Source organism: Cnephaeus nilssonii (genome assembly GCF_951640355.1).
Source record: "Cnephaeus nilssonii genome assembly, chromosome: 10".
NCBI classification, from domain to species: Eukaryota; Metazoa; Chordata; class Mammalia; order Chiroptera; family Vespertilionidae; genus Cnephaeus; species Cnephaeus nilssonii.
In genome coordinates, this window is record NC_137081.1 from 57,117,203 (window position 1) to 57,141,574 (window position 24,372).

At 39.5% G+C, this 24,372-nt stretch overlaps 1 protein-coding gene across 1 annotated transcript in view; it reads left to right on the forward strand.

Moving 5' to 3' along the window:
• Window positions 1–24,372, forward strand: part of ACVR1C (activin A receptor type 1C) — a 79,693-nt gene that overhangs the window by 13,684 nt on the left and 41,637 nt on the right. The window contains exon 2 of the mRNA XM_079781830.1: window positions 22,761–22,991. Coding sequence (XP_079637956.1) covers window positions 22,761–22,991 — 231 coding nt within the window. The remainder of the gene's footprint in view (window positions 1–22,760; window positions 22,992–24,372) is intronic.

The following is a 24,372-nucleotide window of genomic DNA, read 5'->3' on the forward strand; positions in this document are numbered from 1 at the left end:
TATCCCTCTCCCTTCCTCTCTGTAAAAAATCAATAAAATATATTTTTTAAAAAAAGTGGTGCTATGTTGTGTTTTCAACTTGAAGATGGATCAATAGAAATTACCTTATAATTATGTAATTATACTATTATAAAATCATTACACTAAAGTGGGCACTGTCAAGAGGTAAAGAGGGAAGAGTGAAAAGAACCTAAACAGAGCATCCAAGAGGTCTGAGACAATATAAAGTGGTATAGCTTATATGTAAATGTAATCCTAGATGGATGAAATAAAAAATATTTTAAAAGGTATTGGTCAATATTTCTCCAAATACAATGAAAGATATCAAATTAGTGGAATAGAAATAGACTCATACATATATGATCAATTGTTCTTTTTATTTTTAAAAAGGAATAAAGGCAATTTAATAAAGGATAGTATTTTCACCAAATGATGCTGAGACAGGAAAAAAACCTAAAAACATGCCTTGCATGTCTATAATTGTTAATTCAGAATGACTCATAGACAAAAAAATCTAGAAAACTATAAAAACTTTAATAAAAAATGCAGAAGAAAATCTTTTGATCTTGGGTTAAGAAACATTTCTTAGATGACAGTACCAAAAGCATATTCCATAAAAGAAAATATTGATGTATTGGACTTCATCAAAATTAAAAGCTTCTATTTCTTGAAAGATGGTGTTAAGAGAATGAAAAGACAAGCCATTGGCAGGAAGATAGTATATGCAAAACACATATTAGATAAAGCACTGAATCAGAATATATAAAAGATTCTCAGAACTAAATGAGAAAAACAAAGAACCCAAAAGAAGTATGCAAAACAATAGGCATATGAAAAGATGCTTATCATTACTAATCATCAGACAAATGCAGATTAAAACCACAATAAGATATTACCTCATACCTGTATGGCTATTATCAATAAATCAACAAACAACACGTGTTGATGAGAATGTATAGAAAAGTGAACCCTTGTGCACTATTGGGAATGCAGATTGATGAAGCCACTATACAACACAGTATGGCATTTCCTAAAAAAGTAGAAGCACTTTATGATTCAGCAATTCCATTTCTGAATATATAGATCCACAGAAACATAACACACTAATTTGAAAATATATATGTACTGCTATGTTCATAGGTGCATTACTTTTAAGAGCCAAGCTATGGAAGCAACCCAAGTGTCCATCAATAGACAAGTGCATAAAGAAGATGTACATTTATCCAGTGGAATATTACTCAGCCTTAAAAATGACTGAAATTTTACCATTTACAACAACATGGATGGACCTGGAGAATATTATGCTAAGTTAAATAAATCAGTCAGAGAAAGACAAATACATATGATTTCACATATGTAGAATCTATAGAACAAAATGAACAAATAAAACAGAAATTGACTTATAGATACAGAGAACAAATCAAGGGTTGCCAGATGGGAGGGAGGTTGGGGGAATGGGTGAAAAGTGAACAGATTAAGAAATACAAATTGGTGGTTGCAAAATAGTCATGGGGATGTAAGGTGCAACATAGGAAATACAGTCAATAATATTGTAATTACTATGTATGGTGCCAGATAGGTACTAGAATTATTGGGGGGATCACTTTGTAAATTATATAAATGTCTAACTACTGTGCTGTACACCTGAAAATAATATTGAATGTAAACTATAATTGGAAAAAATAGCATTGATAAAAAGGCGGGGGGGAAGAATTGGGCAAAAGATTTGAACAGATAAAGAAAATATATAAATGGAAAAAGAACACCCAAAATGCTCAATATTATTAGGCATAAAGGAAATGCTTATTAAAACCACAGTGACATGCCACTGCACACCTATTTGAATGGCTAAAACAGAATGCAAATAATCCCCCAGCAACAAACAAGTAAATAAAAAACAAAGTTATAGTAACAATACCAAGTGCTGACAGGAATGCTAAGTAATAGGAATTCTCATACATAACCGGTGGCCTGTAAAATGGCACAGCCACTTTAGAAAACATAAATGCACACTTTCTATCAAACCTAGAAATCCTACTCCTAGGGTTTTAATGAAGAGAAATTGAAGTTATTTCATATAAAATCTGTATATTAATATTTATTACAGGTTTATTCTTAATCTGCAAAACCTGGGGAAAAGACCACACATTCTTCAACTAGTGTATGGATCAACAAACTGTTGTACATTCATGCAATGAACTACTGATATATGCAACAACATGAATGAATGTCAAATACCTTAAGGCAATGATGGAATCCAGAATCAACAGGCTGCATTCATTTCTCATTTTGGAGAAAGGAAACAGAAAACATCATTGCCTGCCAGGGGCTGGGGTGGCAGGAGGAGTTGTCTAAAAGGGTGTATGAGAAAATTTTGGGGAAGGGGTGGTTGAACTGCAGCTGTCAAATCTCATAAGACTATACACTGAAAAGGATGAATGTTATCATATGTAAATTATATTTCAACTAGAGGCCTGGTGCATGAAATTTGTGCACTTGGCGGGGGGCGCGTCCCTCAGTCTGGCCTGATCCCTCTTGCAGTCTGGGAGCCCTCAGGGGATGTCCGACTGACAGCAAGCCCGCTTCTGCCACTGCCGCTGCTCTCACCAGCCGTGAGCCCGGCTTCTGGCTGAGCGTTGCTCCTCCTGTGAGAGCGCCCTGACCATCGGGGGCAGCTCCTGCATTGAGCATCTGCCCCCTGGTGGTCAGTGTGCATGATATCGACCGGTCATTCTGCTGTCTGGTCAATTTGCATATTATGTTTTTATAATATAGGATAAACTTGACCTCCTCCCCAAATTGGAGTGCATGCGTGTGAACTAAGTCTTATATAAATCAGGAAGTCAGCAGATAACAATTCAAATTGGTTTATCAAGAACAGCAGTATATTTTTAGAGGTAATGTCTTAAGATAATGTCCTAAAGAACAACAACAAAAATAGTTAAAAGTGGGTGCTTCTGGGAAGTGAGACTTGGGTAGATGTGGGTCACTAGACAGATGCTTTACATTGTCATTCTTTCTATACTATTTTTTTTTTTACCATGTGCATTTGTGATACTGATTAAACAACCAAATAAAAGTAGTATAAAATTTCAAATATTTGATTTACTTTTGTTGTACAAGTTCTAGATAAGTAATTAAGTAAACAAAATGTGTTTTGTGTATATACTCTTCAATCTGTAAAATGGCATCAAGTAGATAGAAATGAAACAAAATAGGATGTTAGGCTGTGTTTTGTTCATTGGAGTGGTAATTTCTTCTCTGAGCAAAGGAAATTACAACTGAGGGACATTATCCATACATAGATAAAGCCCTTTGCAAATGCAGCATTACTCACCTGCTCTTTTAGGTTAAAGCATTTGGTTAAACTTGAAAGGTCATTTATCACCTCTAAGGGAGCACTTATGGGCTGTTTGGGCCCTTTTAGCTGGTTTACTATAGCATTAAGCTTGCTTATGGAGAGTTTTGCTTGCATCTGCAGTCTATACACGAGCTCATTAATGCATTAAGAAACCTCATTTTGCTGAGTCAGGTTAGAGGTATCCCTTGTTCAGTACAGTGTCATGCACACAGTGGGCAATCAGCATTTTTTTATTGTCTTTTTCACAGTCAGGGAAAGTCACTATGCCTGTTTTGACTCAATTCCAAGACAAATTACAAGATGAGATGAAAGGTTATGGGAAGGTCATCAGACTAGGCTAATCTGTTGGTGTTGGTCCCCAAGGTCAGGTCAGTTTCCAGTGTAGCGTGGGAGTCATACTGTGATACTCATGAATTTTCAGGGTCAGCCCTGCTTTCAAATATGCTAGCCTCTTTTCAGACTACAAATTCAAATTTTGAAAGAGCAAGAAGTGACTTTAACACAATAATGTTGCCATTAGTTTCTGATCAATGCATTTATATGCATTCATTATATGAAATTAGGGAAAAGTGTTGAAAAATGTAAAAATCATATTTAGTTTCATACGTCAGAGATAGCCACTATTAATATTTTGCTATATTTCCTTCCAGTTTTTATTTCTATGCATATATATATGTTATATATATGTAAATTGAGATTATATCATGGGTGTTCTATGCTCCTACTTTTTTTTCAAATTTATAGTGAGCAATTTCCACTCTAATTAAATATTATTAACAACAGGATATTGTGCCATCATACGGATTTTCAAAATTCATTTAAATGTGTTGTTGATTTGGGGACATTTAGGTTATTTCCATTTTTTTTCTTTTGTGAATAATAACTCTGCAATGGAAATTTGAAATAAAATTTTATCTTTTGATTATTTGATATAGAGGAAGTAGCAATACAACCCAATGATCATAAATATTTTTAGGACTCTTGAGACAAATACATAACATTGTACTCCTAGAAGTTTATACCAACTGATACTCCACCAACTGTGCATAAAGTGAAGTTTAATTGATCCTCCCCTGCCATTTCTGGGTGTTGCAATTTCCAGTTTGGCAAATGAAAATTATGTCTTTTGTATTAATTCGCTGTTTTGATTATTAATAAAATTAAAGCTTTTTATGTTTATTGACAATTTTCCTCTTTGTTCATCTACTTTGTCCTTTTTTCTGTTGACATATTTGTCTTTTCCAAATTTATTTGTCAAACTCAAGAGGTGATTGAGAAGCGAAAAGAAGTGTAGTAACCAATATGAGAGTTAACAGTTTAGAATTCAGTGACGGCGAACCTATGACACGCGTGTCAGCACTGACACGCGTAGCCATTTCTGATGACACGCAGCCGCTGAGGTGGCTGCATGCCGAGGATGAAACATTTGCTGCTCCTGAGGATGAAACATTTGCGAAATAATGTTTTTTCCTCAAAGTGACACACTACCCGAGTTATGCTCAGTTTTTTGGCGAAGTTTGACACACCAAGCTCAAAAGGTTGCCCATCCCTGGTTTAGATACTCCTACTCTTTGATCATGCTCAAATACCAAAGTTTTGTTTGTTTTTATTTTTTTAAACAAAAATGTTTGTTTTTTTGGAGGTGCTGATTTTATCACTTTAGTGTGGCAGTGTCATTATAGAAGGAAAAGTTCATCGAAGCCAGAAAGGAGTGTCAGAAACACGGAAAGTTATTTTTAAGGAGTATGGTTTGGGCTTTGAATGTTGAACTCTCAACAACTCATAATTTGTAATAGCAGGAGCTTAATTTTTAGGTGTGTTTTTTTTTTAAACATCTACTGTGTGTCTAAAATATCTTTTAATCACATAAAAATCCTGTGAGATAGGAATTATTATCTGTGCTTCACCATTGCATAATTGGATTCAGAGAAGTGGAGTCACTGTCCAGGGCACACAGCTGGTCTAGCAGTGGCTCAGGATTTCAGCTACAGAAGTGAAGTCTCTCAAAGCAACAGGATTCTTGCTGAATTCTTTAAGTTTAATCAACAAGATTAAACTCAATTGAACAAAGCTACTAAGATAAGGTTGTTTGCTGTTGTTTTTTGTTCTCACCTGCCTTTGACTTGCCTTTTGTTCAGTCTAATATGAATCTTTGAGAATTCTCTGAGGTTCTCCAATTTCCTTTTTGTAATTCTTCACTTTTATGTCCTGAAATGTATTTGTGTTGGTGAAAAAAAAAAGCAGTTATTTTGTTTAATAATGCTTTGATAAAGAAAAGGAGAGTATAATTCTAAGAAAACCCTTTAATCTACCTTCTAAAGCAGCTATGATATATATATATATATATATATATATATATATATATATATATATACACACACACACACACACTAATAATAGAAGAATATGCAAATTGTCCAGGATGCCGTCACGTAATGACCATTCAGCAGGCTGCATCCTCAACCCCTGCTCAGGCAGCTGCGAGACCTGGGGTAGGTAGGATAGGATACAATAGGAGGGGATAAGAAAGGAGATGGAGAGGAAGGCAGGCCTGCATGTAGACAGGCCAAGAGGAGAAACAGATATACAGAAAGGGAACAAGAAAAAGACGCAGGAATGGAAAAGGGAAGGAAATGTGGGGCTGCCAGTGGGAGGGGGTGGCGACCTCGGAGGGGGGTGGAGTGGCTGCACCCGGCGAGGGGCGGGGCGCAAGCAGTGTGGAGTGGGGAGCCCCGCCCAGATACAGGAGGAGGGTGGTGGTCCCCGGCACCGGCCGTTGGAACAGAGGGGTGGACGGTCAGGCCTTCCGGGCGGAGGTGCTTCTGCTCTGTGGCAGCAGCATCCGGGCCATGGGGGCCTTAGCCACCCTCGCTGGGCCAGGCACCCTGCGCTGGGAGGGGAGGCACAGCTTAGCTGGGGTGGAGTCGGACACTAAGGAGGGTACTGCTTTCGTCCCCGAGGGTTAGGTTGGTGGCGCGTTAAGTGTACTTTATTGACTAGAAGTTGGGGCGTCCCGGGCAGGGAATGAGAGGAAGACGGTGGCGGGGAGGCCGGGGAAGGGGGGGCAGTGAAGGCCTGGCCAGGCTGGGTCCTGGGCTGGGGGTTAACGCCCCCTGAACGGAAGCTTTAATATCAAAGTGCGCTCAGGCGTGGCTGGAAGCAGGTCCCAGAGAGGAAAGGGGAAGGTTTAAAAGAGAAACCAGTGAACATGGCAGGGGTGGTGGGGTGGGGGCAGTAATAATAGGGAAGGAGGGAGGGAGACAGGGTTCAGGCTCACAAGGAAAAGGCAAATAGGGGGGAGGGGGGAGGAGTAAGAAGGAGACGGGGAATGAAGGGAGAGGAGGGAGGAGGGAGGGAGGGAAAGGGGCTGCAGGAGGTTCAAAGGGAAGGAGGGAAACAGAAGGATGCTAAAATGGGGTGAGGTCAGGAAAATCTTACCTAATAATAGACAAATATGTAAATTGACCGTACCTTCGCTATGCCCACAGCCAATCAGAGTGAGTGAGTATGCAAATTAACCCACCAAAGATGGCGGTTAATTTGCATACGAAGGCAGGGCGGGCAGCACCATGGCCTGCTTCTGGGGGTACGGGTCCATCGGGGGTGGAGGAGGCCCTGCAAGCAGCGCCAGATACCACCCACAAGGTACCAGTCCATCGGCCAGGGAGGCGGTGGGGTGGGCAGTGCCAGACGGCACAGGAGGGGTCCGGGTCCATCGCAGGCCCCACGAGGGGCAGTGGCCTGCCTAGCCGCTCCTGGGGGTCCCTGGGAAGATCGCGGCCCCGGGGAGGCGAGGCCGGACCCGCCTAGCCACTCCCGGGGGTCCCTGGGAACAGCGCCGCCCCAGGGAGGTGAGGCCGGACCTGCCTAGCCGCTCCTGGGGGTCCCTGGGAAGATCGCGGCCCCGGGGAGGTGAGGACGGACCCGCCTAGCCACTCCCGGGGGTCCCTGGGAACAGCGCCGCCCCGGGGAGGTGAGGCCGGACCTGCCTAGCCGCTCCTGGGGTCCCTGGGAACAGCGCTGCCCTGGGGAGGCGAGGCCAGACCCGCCTAGCCACTCCCGGGGGTCCCTGGGAACAACGCTGCCCCGGGGAGTCGAGGCCGGACCCGCCTAGCTGCTCCCGGAGGTCCCTGGGAACAGGGCCGCCCCGGGGAGGCAAGGCCAGACCCGCCTAGCCACTCCCGGGGGTCCCTGGGAACATTGCAGTCATGGGGTTGCTGAGACACAGACCTGGCCTCTGGCCACAGATTCATAGCTTAGCGGAAATCGAGGGCAGGGATCTGCCTCATCTGCAGAGAGACAGAGGTTCTGTAGTGCCCCCAAGATGCGGGTGGGCCCATCCAGGGATCAAGGGGCATGGAAGGACTCCGGGCAGAGGGGCAAGGACCCTCACCCCTGAGGCGGGGGTTGAGGGATGGTACCACCTCAGTGGAGGGGTGCTGCACTGCAGGGTACTGGACTGACTGATGTGATTCAGAGAAGCTCTCAGTGCTAATGGGCCTCGCTCAGGCGGCCTTCACACTTCAGAGGCTGCGACTCCTGCTCCCACCTTGACCCAAAAGCAAGCCCGCTCCGCCCTGTCTCATGGCAGAGCATGCCTAGGCAGTGAGTGCGAAGCCTTCCACCTGCTCCAGAGAAGTGGGGGCAGTAAAGAATGGGGGGCAGGGGACGGGGAGAGGAAAGAATGTGGAGCATCTGCAATGAAGAGGTGCTCGAGAAAGAGGCTCCGAAGCCTGACTGGAAGGTTTGTTCTGTTTGCCGGGCGGCTGCCTCTTAGGAAGCGCAAAGAGCATGGCTCTGAGGGCTTCCTGTGTGCTGAGTCAAGTTCCACAGCCAACTGGAATTGGCCTCAGTTTCCTGGTCTGTAAAATGGATGAAGCGTGTCCCAGTGCCTTCACTGAGCTTTGATGGCCAATTGAGATACTATATAAAGAAAATGAGGGAAGAAGTGAGAAAGAAAAGGAAGGACGAGCAACACAAAAGAAAGACTGAAAGGAACCTGTAAACCCATTGTCACTTAAATAGGGAATATAGTCAATAGTGTTGTAATGATGGTATGATGCCAGGTGGGTACTAGAAATATCAGGGAACACTTTGTAAAGTATATGATTGCCTAACCACTATTCTGTAACTAATATAAAACCTGAAACCAATACAAAATAATATTGAATGTAAAGAAATGAAAATTGGAGTGAATTTTTTATAAATTTCAAAGTTTAAATAAAAGCTGTAAAGGAAGGGGAGAATAAAAATAGTGTTTTTTATTTTACCACTTCATTAAAAAGACAGTTGTCTTTATATGGTGCTTTTATACTTTTATACTTTTTTAAGTCATTATCTCATTTTAATTTCCGGGCAACTTAAAGACAAGATAATTATTCCCTCCACTATTCAAAGAAAGGAAATCTTGGTGTCTGGTCCTAATGATTCAGTCGTCAAGCCCTTATTGTACAGCAGGGTTAGTAAAATTTTCTATGCAGGGTCATATCTATACTAATAAAAGCCTTGGGGGTGATCAGGCCAGCAGGGGAGGGTATTTGGGGGCAATCAGGCCTGCAGAGGAGCAGTTAGGTGTCAATCAGGCCAGCAAGGGAGCAGTTAGGGGGCAATCAGGCATGCAGGTGAGCGGTTAGGAGCCAGTGGTCCCGGATTATGAGAGGATGTCCAACTGCAGGTTTAGGCCCAATTCCACAGGGATCGGGCCTAAACCTGCAGTTGGACATCCCCCGAGGGGTCCCATATTAGAGAGGGTGCAGGCTGGGCTGAGCGACACCCTCCCCCGTGCACGAATTTCATGCACCGGGCCTCTAGTAGTTAAATAAAAAGAAGAAACAGAATGTGAGTGTGAGGGGAGTTTCAAAGGAGGAGTTAGTAAGAAAATTAAGTAAGGGTGGTTTTTTTTAAAATGTAGTTGGATATCTCCTGAGGGCTCCCAGACTGTGAAAGGGCACAGGCTTGGCTAAGCCGCCCGCCCCCCCCCCCCCCGCCCCCCCCCCCCCCCCCCCCCGTGCACGAAATTTGTGCAAGAGTAGGCCTTCTTTCCCCTGGCTGCCAGCACCGCAGCTCCCACTGCCACCCATCTTCTCTGAATAGAGGGGCTGGTGATGCTGTCCATTTTAGTTTGTACAGTATGAGTTCTTCAGAGTATCTAAGCTAAATCTTCTGGGCTCAGTGTTAAGAAGAGGCCCAATTGGAATTAGTCTTTAAAAACTTTCCTTTATATCGCTTGCTCTCCTCTTCCCCTTTCAACTCTTCACTGCTATTCTATTTTTAGTTAGATCAGTTTCTGACTTTGGATAGCTTCCTTTTATTTCAAGATTAATAATTATCTATTCCTTACCATATCTGATTATATAAATGAATAGTTGTGGATTGTGATAGAGATTTCTGACAAGTGAGTCCCTGAGAACTCTTGAGGACTTTAACTTTTCCATTTTCTTTGCCACTTTCATGCTAAATTTGAGACAGTTTTGTGTCTTTTTCTATCTGCCTATTCTTTTTGCCCTATAGTTTGATGACTAATTGTTGATTCCTTACTTTTTCTTTACTGATTTTTTTAATCCTCACCCAAGAATATGTTTTTTAAAAATATATTTTTATTGATTTCAGAGAGGAATGGAGATGGAGAGAGAAATATCAATGATGAGAGAGAATAATTGATAGGCTGCCTCCTGCATGCCTCACACTGGGGATCGAGCCCACAATCCAGGCATGTTCCCTGACTGGGAATTGAACTGTGACCTCCTGATTCATAGGTCAACGTTCAACCACTGAGCAATGCTGGCCGGGCAGGATATGTTTTTGTTGTGTGTTTTTTAAAATTGATTTTTAGAGAGAGGAAGGAAGAGAGAGAGAGAGAGAGAGAGAGAGAGAGAGAGAGAGAGAGAGAGAGAGAGAGAGACATCTATGTGAGAGAGAAACATGGATCAGTTGTCTCCCATTTGTGCACTGAGAGAGGATTAAGTCCACAACCTAGGCATGTGCCCTGATTGGGAATCAAACCTATGACCTATTGGTGTACGGAATGATGCCCCAACCAACTGAGCCACCTGACCAGGGCTTTACTGATTGTTTCTTATTTGCCTCCTTTAAACAAGTCAGAGCTTCTTTAGCTTTTAAAACCTTATGTTTTTTTATCATTAAACTTTTGTATTTTCATCCATCTTTCCCAAACAGATAGACTGTGTCACACTCTGTTTTCACCACCAAACTCTCTGTACCCTCTCCCACTTGGTTTTTATCTCCCCTATCTCATGAAGATTAAAATATAAAACTAGACTTCTGTGATTTAATAGATATCCATAGTATTAACTCAGATTATTTACTTCAGTCTTCACCAGAGTGATACAGTACTGTCCTGAATGGTTTTTATTGTGAACTCGAACTCTAATTCCAGGCCAGCAGCTTCTTTGTTCTCTGGGTGTGCAGTCACTCAGAGTGCTTTTTCTGATACTACATGGCCATTGATGCACTCATTTCCTTGGGTCCTAGGACTTTAGAACAATTAGAGATCATCTAACTGAATTCTTTCTTAGACAGTTTAGGACACAGGGGCCTCAATGCCCACATTCAAGATCCAGGATAAGAACCCTAGGTCTCCCAGGTGGACCCTAAATGCACCAGACTGGATCAGAATTCCTCGTGTTTCTTATCTTTACATGGATTCATTTTCTGATACATTTCAGCCACACAGTAGAAGCTATTTCCCCCTACTGTGGGGGAGTGTGAGGCTGCTGTGTTTTCTTCAGGCTGATGAGGGCTGAAAGGAGGGTCTTTGAGGACTGCTGGGAGAGTGGGGGAGAGGAGCAGTACTCTGCATGGGTGAGGGGAGAGGACTGAAGTGATGAACAGTTGTGCTCCTCAAGGCACACCACAAAGAAGCCTTTACTATCGCCCCTGCCCCTAACCCCAGCTGTATTAACCAGTGCTCCACCTCTGTGTCCAAAGTCACTATGTAGCCCAGCTGGCATGGCTTAGTGGTTGAACATCCACCTATGAACCAGAAGATCACAGGTTTAATTCTCAGTCAGAGCACATGCCCAGGTTGTGGGCTCGATTCCCAGTGTGGGGTGTGCAGGAGGCAGCCAATCAATGATTCTTTCTTATATTTGATATTTCTATCTCTCTCTCTCCTTCTCCCTTCCTCTATGAAGTAAATAAAAATATATTTAAAACAAAACAACAAGAAAAACAAAGACACTATGTACACATCCTGACTTGGTTTACCATACTATCATAATACTGGTGTCCTGGTGCACGGATTCATGCACATTGAAAGGAAATTAATTAGAAGAAATATTTTAATATTGCTATTTGCTCTTTCTCTATAATATAAGTGTCAACCAAATTCATGATCAACAATGACAGATCTAAACACATGCGTGCAATTGGTGCCAGTGTGAGCATTATATGTATCATGCATGCACAAGTCAACTTAGCTTTTTAAATCTATACTAGAGGCCCAGTGCACGAGATATGTGCAGTCAGGGGGGTCCCTCAGCCTGGCCTGCGCCCTCTCGCAGTCCGGGAGCCCTCAGGGGATGTCCGACTGCTGGCTTAGGCCCGCTCCCCACCTAAGCTATCAGTTGGACATCCTTAGCACTGCCAGGGAGGCAGGAGAGGCTCTTGCCACCACTGCTGCACTCGCCAGCTGTGAGCCCAGCTTCTGGCTGAGCAGCACTCCCCCTGTGGGAGCACACTGACCACCAGGGGGCAGCTCCTACATTGGGAGTGGTCATAGAGAGCGGCTGTTCCGCCGATTTGCATATTAGCCTCTTATTATATAGGATATATGAAAGCCTAAGTGACCGAACGACCGATCGATCAGTCACTATGATGTGCACTGACCACCAGGGGGCAGATGCTCAATGCAGAAGCTGCTTCCTGGTAGTCAGTGCACTCCCACAGCCAACCTCCTGCAGCCGTCCAACCTCCCGCGGTCCCTTCCCCTGCCGACTGGCCCTGATCGCTCTGGTAGGGCTGGCTGGCCAACCTCCTGTGGCCCCTCCCCCTGACCGGCCAACCTCCCACATCCCCAATCGGTATGGATCACCAGCCATGTCAAGGGACCCCACTCATGCAAGAATTCATGCACCAGGCCTCTAGTATATAGATAAACTTGCTTAATTAGACCTGCTTTCTGATTTAGTTAAACTTTTTCCATCTCAGTGAAGCACCCCAACTTCTCTTTCAGGTAATTGTCAGCAACACAGCAATAAATATCAACATGAAGCCGATTATTATTGTAGATCATGCAGGGAGAACAAAGGGTAAAATATTTAACTATAGCAGTGTTTGACTATATTCTGCGCAGTGAGAAAACCTGAAATCATTTTCAAGTTCCACCATTTTTTACTTCTTTTCAGTCAGGTCAAGTTTCTAAACCTTCTAAATCTTCTTTTTCTGGCTAATGAAAAGAAAATTGGATTCTACCGAGTCTCCTATCTACTTACTCTAGGACTTCTGTAAGGATCAAATGAGATGAGGCACGGGAAAACGCTTCACAGACATTTGGTTAAATTGTAAAATGTTTGTACCTGGCTATAAAGCAAGTTGGGTTCCTAGAAGAAACTCCCAGGAGGCTAGTTGCTAGGGAGAGGAAGCTGGGCATTGCTACGTGACATCATTAACTGTCACCCACAGCAACCGTTTCTGGGCTGGGTTGGGCTGTGGGCCTCATTTTGCACCATGGTGTCTTGGCAGTGTCTGCTGCGATTTGGTGGGGTGTTGCTCTGGGGTGGTGGCGGGGCCTGTGTCCCACTTGGGGTAAGCCAAGTGTTGGTTTGTTGGCGCCAGGTTCATGGTGCCATTTACTTTTAAATGGCCAGTGTGCATCATGGCAGCTCCTGCATTGAGCGTCTGCCCCCTGGTGGTCAGTGTGCGTCATAGCTACTGGTCGGATGGACAGACTCTTAGTCTTTTATATATATAGATTTGTTAATTCAATAACACCTGTAAGGAATGTTCTTTTGGCTTTCCTCCTTCTTTTTCTTTCTTAGCTCTTATCATAGTATTTGACATGTAGTAAATACTTGTGATGGTAATTTTATGTGTCAATTTGGCCATAGTCACTAGATATTTGGTCAAACACCAGTCTGGATATTGCCGCAAAGTTATTTTTAGGATTAGATTAACATTTAAATTCATAGTCTTTGAATAAAACAGATTACACTCCATAATTGGAGGGCCTCATCAAATCAGTTGAAGGCCTTAAGAGAAAAACAAATTGAGGTCCCCTGAAGAAGAGAGAATTCTGCCTCCAAACTGTGTCCAGAGTTGCAACAACAACTGTTCCCTGGGTCTATAGACTGCTGGCCTACCCTCCAGATTTTGGAATTGTCAGCCACCACAATTCAGTGAGCCAATTTCTTAAAACAAACCTCTCTCTAGGTATAGAGATAGAGATAAACATATATATGTATGTATCCATTTATATCTTATTCTGTTTCTCTGAAGAACTTTAATACAATATTCATGGTTTAAAAAATATTTTTATTGATTTCAGAGAGGAAGGGAAAGGGAGACAGGAGATAGAAACATCAATGATGAGAGAGAATCATTGATCAGCTACCCCCCCGCCCCCTCCGCCCAGGCATCAAGCCCACAACCCAGGCACATGCCCTGACCAGGAATCAAACTGTTACCTCCTGGTTCATAGATTGATGCTCAACCACTGAGCCATGCTGGCCAGGCACATTATTCATATTTTTAAGTCTAGTTAACATCCATCACCATACATAGTTATAAAAAATTTAAGATTCCACATATAAATGAAATTGTATAGTATTTTTTCTCTCTGACTAATTCCATTTAGCCTTATTTCATAATGCCTTTAAGACTCATCCATGTTGTTGCAAATGGCAAGATTTCATTCTTTCTTTGTGGCAGAATAACATTCTAATATATATAAATACAGTAGTCTCTCCTTATCTGATTTCACTTTCTGGCATTTCAGTTACTTGCAGTCAACTGTAGTCTGAAAATATTAAGTGGAAATTCCAGAAATTCATTAAGTTTTAAATCCATGTTGTATATGCTACCTGCTTGTTAGTCACTTAGCAGCTGTCTCGATTATCAGAGAGAGAGAGAGACCACATTTACATCACTTCTATTACAGTATATTGTTATGATATTTCATTATTAGTTATTGCTGTTACTCTTAATGTACCCAGTTTATAAATTAAACTTTATCATAGGTAGGTATGTATAGGAAAAACATAGCGACTATGAGGTTTGGTCCTATCTGTAGTTTTAAGCAACCATTGGTGGCCTTGAAATGTTTTCCCCACACATTACGGAGGACTACCCTGCCACATTTACTTTATCCATTCATCCAGTCATCCATGGACAGACACTTAGGTTGTTTCCATATCTTGGATATTGTAAATAATGCTTTAGTGAATATGCGGGTGGATATATCTTTTCAAGTTAGTGAGTTTGTTTTCTTCAGATAAATACTCAGAAGAGGAATTACTGGATCCTATGATAGTTCTATTTCTAATTTTGGGGGGAGCCTCCATACTGTTTTCCATAGTGATTGCCCTAATATAAGTACGTTTTCACTAACAGTGCGCAAGAGTTCCCTGTTCTCCATATCTTTGCCAACACTTATTATTTTTTGTGTTTTTGATAATAGCAATTAAAAAAGGTGTGAAATGATCTCATTGTGGTTTTGATTTTCATTTCCCTGATGCAAATTCTTTAAAATTGTAACATTCTATGAATAATGATTTAAAAAATAATTTTTAACATCTGGAACTTTACCATAAAGTAATTCATTTACCACCTGTCAAAGAGATTGTGTATTATCTTGCACCACAATCAAATTATTTGTGAATTTAAGGGTTAACAGTGGAAGAAAATATTGAACATTTAGAAAATATCTGGGTGTGGGTTTGCCAAGTTTGAAGGCAAGAGAAGAAAGTGCTAACTAAAAGACTGGGAATCAAGAGGAAATATTTGCAAACAGATTTTTTTGTGTGTGTATGTGTGTTTCTTTTTCAAAAACAATGAGTGTGGTACGTTAGAAAAAAACATATAAATATGAAAGTGGGATAAGTTATATGTAACACATATGACAAAGGACTTATGTCTTTATAAAGAGCTCTTTCAAGCTGAAAAGAATAAATTTAAAGTTCATACAAAAGATAAATGGCATGGATAAAAAATTTACCCAAGAGGAAATCCAAAGGAAATATTTGAAAAACAAAAAATTCAACCCCATTAGTAGGGAAATGCAAATTAAAATATGATGCAACTTCCATCTGTCATATTATTAAGATTTTAGTGAGACTAATGCTGACAAGTGTATTGTGAAATGGGTACTTTCATACAAGGCCAGTGGAAATCTTAATTGGTACAACTTTTCTGGAAAGCCCTTTGACAACGCCTATCAAGAATGTCTGATGTTATCATTACAATTCTGGGACTCTAGCCTAGAAAATTAACTTGGTTAAAGATTAATCCACAAAGATATTCAACAGAGTGTTATTTAATTGCAAAAACTGGAAAGAACTGAAGTGCCTAAGAGTAAGGAAATTCTATAAGCCATCATTTAAGCTAATGTTCTAAACTATAAATGCCATCAAATAACTATAAAGAAGAGCTTATAAAGCTCATGACGTAATGCTGACAGAATAAAAAAAAACAACACTTAAAACTTTGTTTGTAGGTGGAATTTGACTATAAAAAACTGCTATAGGAAAAATACACTGAAAGAAAACATAACACAATGAGAATATTATAGGGTTTTGAGTCATTTTATGAATTTGGCTATTTTTCATTCCTTTGTACTTAGCAGTTCTCATAGGCCATATCCTACTCTAGGTGTTGAGGATATAATGGTAGGTAAGACTGGAAAGTTCCGTTTTCGTTTTAGTGGGGCCGAAATAGTAAATAGTAAATAACTAATTACAGATTGCAATAAGAACCAGAAAGGTTGGGGAGAAGGAGATCATTTGTCCAGGGGAGTGTGTGGAGGTTTGTCTTAGGTGATGTCATTGGAGCTGAGACCTGAAGAATTGGAAGGGAAAGAAGAGCAAGGGCTGTGAGGGGGAGAGAACATGTTATTTAAAGCTACAAAAGAGACCAGTGTGCCTGGGGCCTGAGATATAAGAATTGGGTTTGAGAAGTAGGAAGAACCCAGACTTACTAGCCTATTAGGTCATAATAACAATTATGGATTTTGTTTTATTCTAAATGTAATTGGAATCCATTGAGTATCACTCTTCTCCCAAGCAGGAGACAATAAAATGTCTCAAGACCGAGGGAACAGTTTGATGAGACATCACTTACGCTGCCAATGTAAGAAAAGAAAATACCTTCTCAAATTCCATGAGAATTATATGGGAGGATAGCAGAAGAAATGTGTCCTGTGATAAGGGACACTGTTTTTTTATTTTTATTTATTTATTTATTTTTTTGACATGATGCTCCAGATGGGAGACCCCAAATAGTTTTTTTTTTTTCCCTTCCTTACATGACTACAAAGTTAAAGTTGTGATCATGTGTGTATTGTGATTGAGGGATCAGGCCAGAGTCTGGATGTCTAACCCAACTAAGAAAGGCTCTGAACTTTCCCTCCACCTCCTCAAAATATCGTACTGGTATTGAAAAGAACATTAGATTCTCATATGATAAATATAGGACAAGAAAAATCATCTTATTATCCACTGCAGAAATTTCATTGAAATAACAGTGCATGAATTTGGGTACAGACCTGTCCTTCTTGGATGCTCATATTTGTAAACTCAACGCCCTCTTTTTATCTATCATGGATAAGATAACCCTAATGTTACTTATATAAAGAATTGGGATGCGAGCTCAGAGCAGCAGAGGGCTATAAAACTGGAGGGGTCTTTAGAAATCTTTTCATCTATGTCCTGACATCGTAATATTTTAGGAGAGGAATCTACTAGTAAGATGTTGAGGTTGAGAAACTTGCCTGAAGCCTTACGTGGTTCCTGGTAGAGGGGGGCTGAAAACTCAGGTTTTATTTAGGGCTGCTTTGGAACTGAGGACATTCAGAATGCTAGTGCTGTTCTTCAAAACATGCTAGGACCTCTCTAAACAAAGCCCTGTGCTGGAAGTGAAAGTTCTCCTGGGCAGAATCCAGTGAGGGTGGACCCATCCCTCCTCAGCTAGAAAGTTGAGGCTTTCTTGAACAGGAAACATAACTGCCACTTTGCTTAAAGGGACACTTTACCTTTGTTCTGCGTATATTCCTCCTGTATTTTAGGAATTCTGAATTTCCTTGGGTACAGCCTGGCAAATAGAATTTCTAAAAGTCGAGTATCTATTGAAAGCTCATTTGATCCAAAAGTTTGCATTTATATTGCCCATATATTAATGCTTTCTTCCTCTACTCTACTTTTCCTTACTAATAAGAAAGAAAAATGCTTTTAAATATTCGCATGACAAGAAAACAAAGTTCTGAAAAGGAACAGAAAAGGAAAAGAAAATCTTTGCCTGATTTTCTTTGCTCCTGTCTGGCACTACCTCACAGTCACAATTATTAGTATTGTATTGGCTTCTTTCCTGTTGCCATATTTAAAGATTCAGCACACTGATGAGATTGAGTTATATATATATATATTTAATTCAGAAGCCTGCAAATGATGAATATTACATATTCATCAGGTCAAACTATAGAGTGTTCTGAAATTTAAAAAAATATTTCATGTTCGGTAGCCTGTTCTAAAATTAGGAATATTGGCCTGGCCAGTATAGCTCAGTGGTTAAGTGTCATGTGAACTATGAACCAGGAGGTCACCGTTCAATTCCCAGGGTCAGAGCACATGCCTGGGTTGCAGGCTCGATTCACAGTAGGGGTTCATGCAGTAGGCAGCCAATCAATGAATCTCTCTCATCATTGATGTTTCTATCCCTCTCTTCCTCTCCCTTCCTCTCTCTGAAATAAATTTTAAAAATATATATTTAAAAAATAAAAATAAAATTTGGAATATTGAATTAACTAATGTTTGGAAAAGAGGAACGGGTATGTGTCAGAAATTTACATAACACACTGGTTAATAGTTATTTTATTATAGAGACCCAAAATGGAGAAAACCTAGGAAATATAAAACCAACTTATTGCAAATTGTATCTAATTCAAAACAATGATTATTTCTCAAGAAACATTTGATCACTTTGGTTTATTTTTTGTAGTGTGATAGTTTTCACATTTCTGGACACTAGCGTGTGCTTGCCATCACCTGTAAACATGGACAAAAAGTTATTTTCTGGTTGATTAGAAATGTGCACATCCATTGGTTTCATGCGGGTAACAGATGTCTTGAGGGTAACAGATGTCTTGGCTTTTACAGACTAATTGACAGAAAGGGGGAAAGAGGATAATTAAAGGGATGGGAGGAGACACAGGGAAAGTGCAGTCTTCCTTGTGGAGAAAAATCCAATAGACCTCCTTATTATGGGTAATTACCTTCTTCTTCAATTTCATTTGCTATCTCCTTCCATATGACTCAAGGAGAGTATAACGGGAAAGTATAAAATAAAGAAACATAGGGCCGGACTAGTCTGCTAGTAACAGGATTTATCCTGTCATGGAATATTCTAGTATAATTGACTCATTTAACAGCAGTTTTAAAAAAAAACCCACACAACAACAAACAAACTATGAAAGCTTAAGTCTAATCACTAATGGCAACTTATATTTTTATTGGCAACACAAAGGTTCTATGTTGAGGATGGTTGGCATAAATATGGTTTAATTGTATACCAAATGTGACCATGTTGTGGATTGTTGGGAAAGAAAAATTGCAAGACTGAATGAGCTGTATGTTAGATATACATCTTAGGCTCTTGTAATTTGCTTTTTGTTCTCTGTCAGTGCTACAGTACTGCCAATTGACCTGAAATAAATGAGAACATTTAGCAGATGTTTGCTGCTGTTATCATCAACAAATTCTCAGTTATGTCAGTGTATTCCATTGTGCAGCATTCAAGTAAGGTGTCATTTACTACCTCTTAACTATATAACCTGGACCTATATTATTCTTCTGATTTATTCCTTTCACTTTAAATGAAGGTAATTTTATAGCCTCTTAGTCAGTGAGTATCCATGTTATTCATTGATGAGAACTATTATGCAATCGTTTTCTAAGGAGCTAGTACTGCTTTGAAGAAAAAGTATCAGGTTAGGTACCTAGAAGCTTATACTTATTACAAAACTCAGATAACCTGAAAGATAAGGTTCTTTGTGCTTGATGCAAGGCCCATGCTATTGACTTTTATTGGACCACCTGTCTCCTCAGAAAATAGGTAGGTAGAATTGTTTTAAACATATTAAATGTTTTAAAAGGTAATTGGGACAATGCAGATCAAAATCTCAATTATTAAGTTGATTATTAATTTTCTTCTGCTGAATAGCATTACATTTTATTCACATTCACGAGAAACTGGTGAGATGGGAGAATGGTTTCTGTCCCCATTTTTAAAAAAATCAGCTTTAGTAAAATAGAAGCAACATTGCTTGAGTAGTCTAACGACCACATTAATTCACTTGATCTTTTTGAGCCTCATTTCATTATCTATAAAATGGAGATAGTGACAGGTAACACCCACAGTTGCACTGGGAATTATACGCAGTGATAAACACATGAGAAACTAGCATATGTCTGATTGTTGAGTACATTACGGTTGTGTTCACTCAGTGGGTCCATATTCCTTAATTGCCTTGGTTTCCAGGTTAGGCTTCTCCTGGAAATAGAAAATTCAAGGAGGCTCTGATGAGGTGTCTAGTAACAAATAGATTGAGATTGTGTGTCAGGAGATTTATAATCTCAACTTCAGCCCCTAAAAATATGAGATTGAAGAATAAACAGAGTAGAGTCAGTTTCTTTAAATAAATAAAAATGTTCCTTATTTTGTAATTGTGAAAATCCGTAAATTTTAAATTTATAAAGTCATAAAATGCTGGTACCATATGAGACTTCAAGATTTCAGGATCCACTGCCTCCCCGTTTATTTCTCATTTTTAGAGGAAGGCAGTGAGAGCCCATGAAATTAAACATCTTCTCCAAAGTCAATCAGCCTGTGAGTGACCGATCTGGGACTGGAACCTTCATCTTTTCCTGACCTTTATCTGGACCATCACCAGACACCACCCTGCTCTGGGACTGTCTAGGTTCTAGCATGAACAAAGAAAAGAATGAGAACATTGAACTCACTGAGCAGAGCAGAAAAAGATATATTTCCTTGTTATGCCTTTGAAATGGTCTGTGCACCCTAGTTATTTCAGCCATTCCTTTATGGATTACAAATATATTTTGATTATTTGCATAGGACAACTAGCTTCATCTCCTTCAGTAGGAAAAAATACATATTCACTAATAATTAAATAGTACTTTCTATGTACCAGGCACTGTTCTAAGGACTTTACATAGGTAAACTAATTTATTCTTCATAACAACACTATAAAGAAGTATATTTTTCTTTTCTTTCATATAAAGAAATGGAAGCACAGAGGGGCCAAGTAATGCCCAAGAATACAAAGCTAGTGTAACTAGGATTTGAAGGCCTTGAGGTTGGAATTGGAAGATGCTAGAGAGATTTCACTTTCAGAAGACACCTGGGTGGATGGATCCTCATTCTATGCAAAGAAAGTGCCTTAAAACTCAAATCACTTAGATTTTATATATCTAGTTCTACTGAATACCAACAAATCTAGATGATAAAGTTCCACCATAGCACACAAATATCAACAACAGAGTACATTTATCTTATTAAAAAAGTTAAAAGTATATCTACTTTATTCATGTCCTTTTCTCATCTGCCCTCTTCCCCTCACCATTTTAAAAAATAATTCTTTATTGATGAAAGTATTACATATGTCCCCTTCCCCCCATTGACCCCCTCCAGCCCGCCCCCGCCCAACAGAGTACATTTAAATTGATCACCATTGGAATAAATAGAAGAATGAGCCATTATGCTTGGTCCAAAGTTGTTAACAAAATAGTATTTTATTTTATGTTTGTATTTCTCTTAGCACATAGAAATAAAAATACTTATGGGGATGATATTCTACTAGTCAAGAAAAATTATCAAATGAAGATATAATTTCTATTAATCACTATGTAATTTTTTCTTCCTTACTCACCCTCTTATTTAGGAATATTATCCATATTTGCTCTTATATTGGTAGTTGAAGTTGAGTATATTAGTTGCTATTTATGTATTGAATATTTTATAGGTATAAACTCAGCTCCAAATTGACCAATTAGTAATTTAAAGACTTTCATTTGAGTAAAAATGATTGCATTGTAGAAGTTTGGATAGTCAGATAATTGTTGGGGGCAGTTATAATTTTTTTAAAAAAGTTTATTAAAGTAAAAATACAAAAGGCTTATTCAGTATTGTATTATTTGAAAACAATGGGACTAATAAAATTTAAATAAATTGCTCACCACCACTGGACTTTTCTGGCTGACAGATATTTTACATCAGAACACAAGTACTGCATTACTTGGACCATGTGAGTTACTGTGTATGTGTGCATGTGTGTGTGTGTTTGTGTGTGTGTGTGTGTGTGTGTGCACGCGCACGCGCGCTCATGTGAAGAGGGGAATGTGGAGGAAATCTGTGAAGTGAACAAATTAATTTAGCAAAATGTAGTTTTTTTGAAAGTTTTATTGCATAGATATATGAAATTCTATAATTGATGTGTTTTGCTTTATTGAATAGATGTGTTCATTAAAGAAAAGTGCCTGAAGGTCATAGTGTTTGTTCAAATGACTCATTCTAAGATGTATTCTTTAGTGAAGAGGGGGAAGTATAATGGCTCATCAGTGCCTTAAAGTTAACTAGGAGAATAACAATCATGTTAAATGTTACAAAATATACTTGTAGAGACTCTCACTATTTTTTTTTTTAGCTGTAAATATCGACGGTTAGGTTTGTATTTAGCACATTCACTTAAAAGATTACAGGAGAAAGAGTAAGTGAACAGAATAAACTGTGCCGTTTGGTTACACAGCTGCTGTGATCACACTTGAATGTTCCACAAGTGATGCCAGACAGGCCCCTCTTGGTTGCTGTGTTACTGTATCCTAGTGTTTCATAGGCGCTATTGATTTAGGAATGAGCTGATTAAGCTTAAGAAGAAGGGATTTAGACAGACCATGGATGAGAAAATTGTTTTAAAATATAATAGCAATAAATTCACAAGAATCCAAACAAAGTAAATGATGATTGGGCAACCTGTTTAAACCAAACACCTGACAGAGAGCGTTAATGTGTTCAGCACATGTCTATCTGGTGCTGTTTATTTAATCCCTCCCTCAATTTTCATTAAGATTGGGTTTCTACACTTAGGTTTGATGGAACGAATTTGCATGATGTCTTTTGTATCTTAAAGCTTTTTTGCTTGCCTTACACTTTTCAGGACTGAAGTGTGTTTGTCTTTTGTGTGACTCTTCAAACTTCACCTGCCAAACAGAAGGAGCATGTTGGGCTTCAGTTATGCTAACCAATGGAAAAGAGCAGGTGATCAAGTCCTGTGTCTCTCTCCCAGAATTAAATGCTCAAGTCTTCTGTCATAGTTCCAACAATGTTACCAAAACCGAGTGCTGCTTCACAGATTTCTGCAATAACATAACACTGCACCTTCCAACAGGTAAGGGGTTTATCTTTGTTCATTCCAAGTTTAATTTTACTCTTGGGAAATCGTACCCATAGTAGACATCAACCTGTTTTGTGTTTCTTTAAATAAAATCTGTTTTACAGTTCTCTTTCTTTTTTTTTCTTCCTTTGGACTGGTAAAATTGTCTAACGCTTAGGTGAGGTTGATTTTTTAAAATTGTGCAAGACTGTCAAAACATTGACAACACATTATAATTTTAAAGAAATTTGTCTATGTGAATTGCATTTTTGGAAGTGATGAATGGACCTAAAGTAAATGTAAATTTTTATGGATTATTTTAAAGGAAAGACATTTAAATATACATCAAGGAAAGAAAAAATAAAAAAAAGAGAAAAATAAAATATTGTAGACTTCCAACTTCTATGGGGACAGAAGCTTTTATTATGGGTACTTTCTGCATAGCTTCTTTATGTGCCCACACTCATGTGAAAACATTCAGTAGCAGAAAGATATTATTTTTCAGATATATTCCTGCTTTCCCCCAATGTCATGATGTTTTATCCCAATTTACAAAATACTAAAAATCTTAATCTCATATTTTATCAGCAATATGGGATGTGAAACTTTGGGGGATATCAATTCAAACCAAAAACTAACTTATGACATGAGAATGTCGTGTTAGTGAATCTTCTTCTGTATTTATTAATACAGTAAGAAGTAAGTGCTTGTTGATGTGTTAATGTCTATATACAGATACATACTCTTCCTTATAAATTAACATTTTAAGATACTGTTATCCACTCTTAGGCATTTGTATATCACCATATCAATATTTCCACTATGGTACTTTAAAAATTTTATTTTCTTTATTGATTAAGGTATTGCATATGTGTCCTTATCTCCCCATTGCTCCCCCGCACCTCCCCACTCATGGCCTCACCCCCCTGTTGTCTGTGTCCATTGGTTAAGCTTATATGCATGCATATAAGTCCTTTGGTTGATCTCTCTCCCTTACCCCCACCCTCCTCTACCTTCCCTCTGAGGTTTGACAGTCTGATCGATGCTTCTCTGTCTCTGGATCTGTTTTTGTTCATCAGTTTATATTGTTCATTATTTCCCATAGATGAGTGAGATCATGTGATATTTATCTTTCTCTGACTGGCTTATTTCACTTAGCATAATGCTCTCCAGTTCCATCCATGCTGTTGCTAATGGTAAGAATTGCTTCTTTTTTACCCCAGCGTAGTATTCCATTGTGTAGATGTATCACAGTTTTCTAATCCACTCATCTGCTGATGGGCACCTAGGCTGTTTCCAAATCTTAGCTATGGTAAATTGTGCTGCTATGAACATAGGGGTGCATATATCCTTTCTGATTGGTGTTTCTAGTTTCTTGGGATATAGTCCTAGAAGT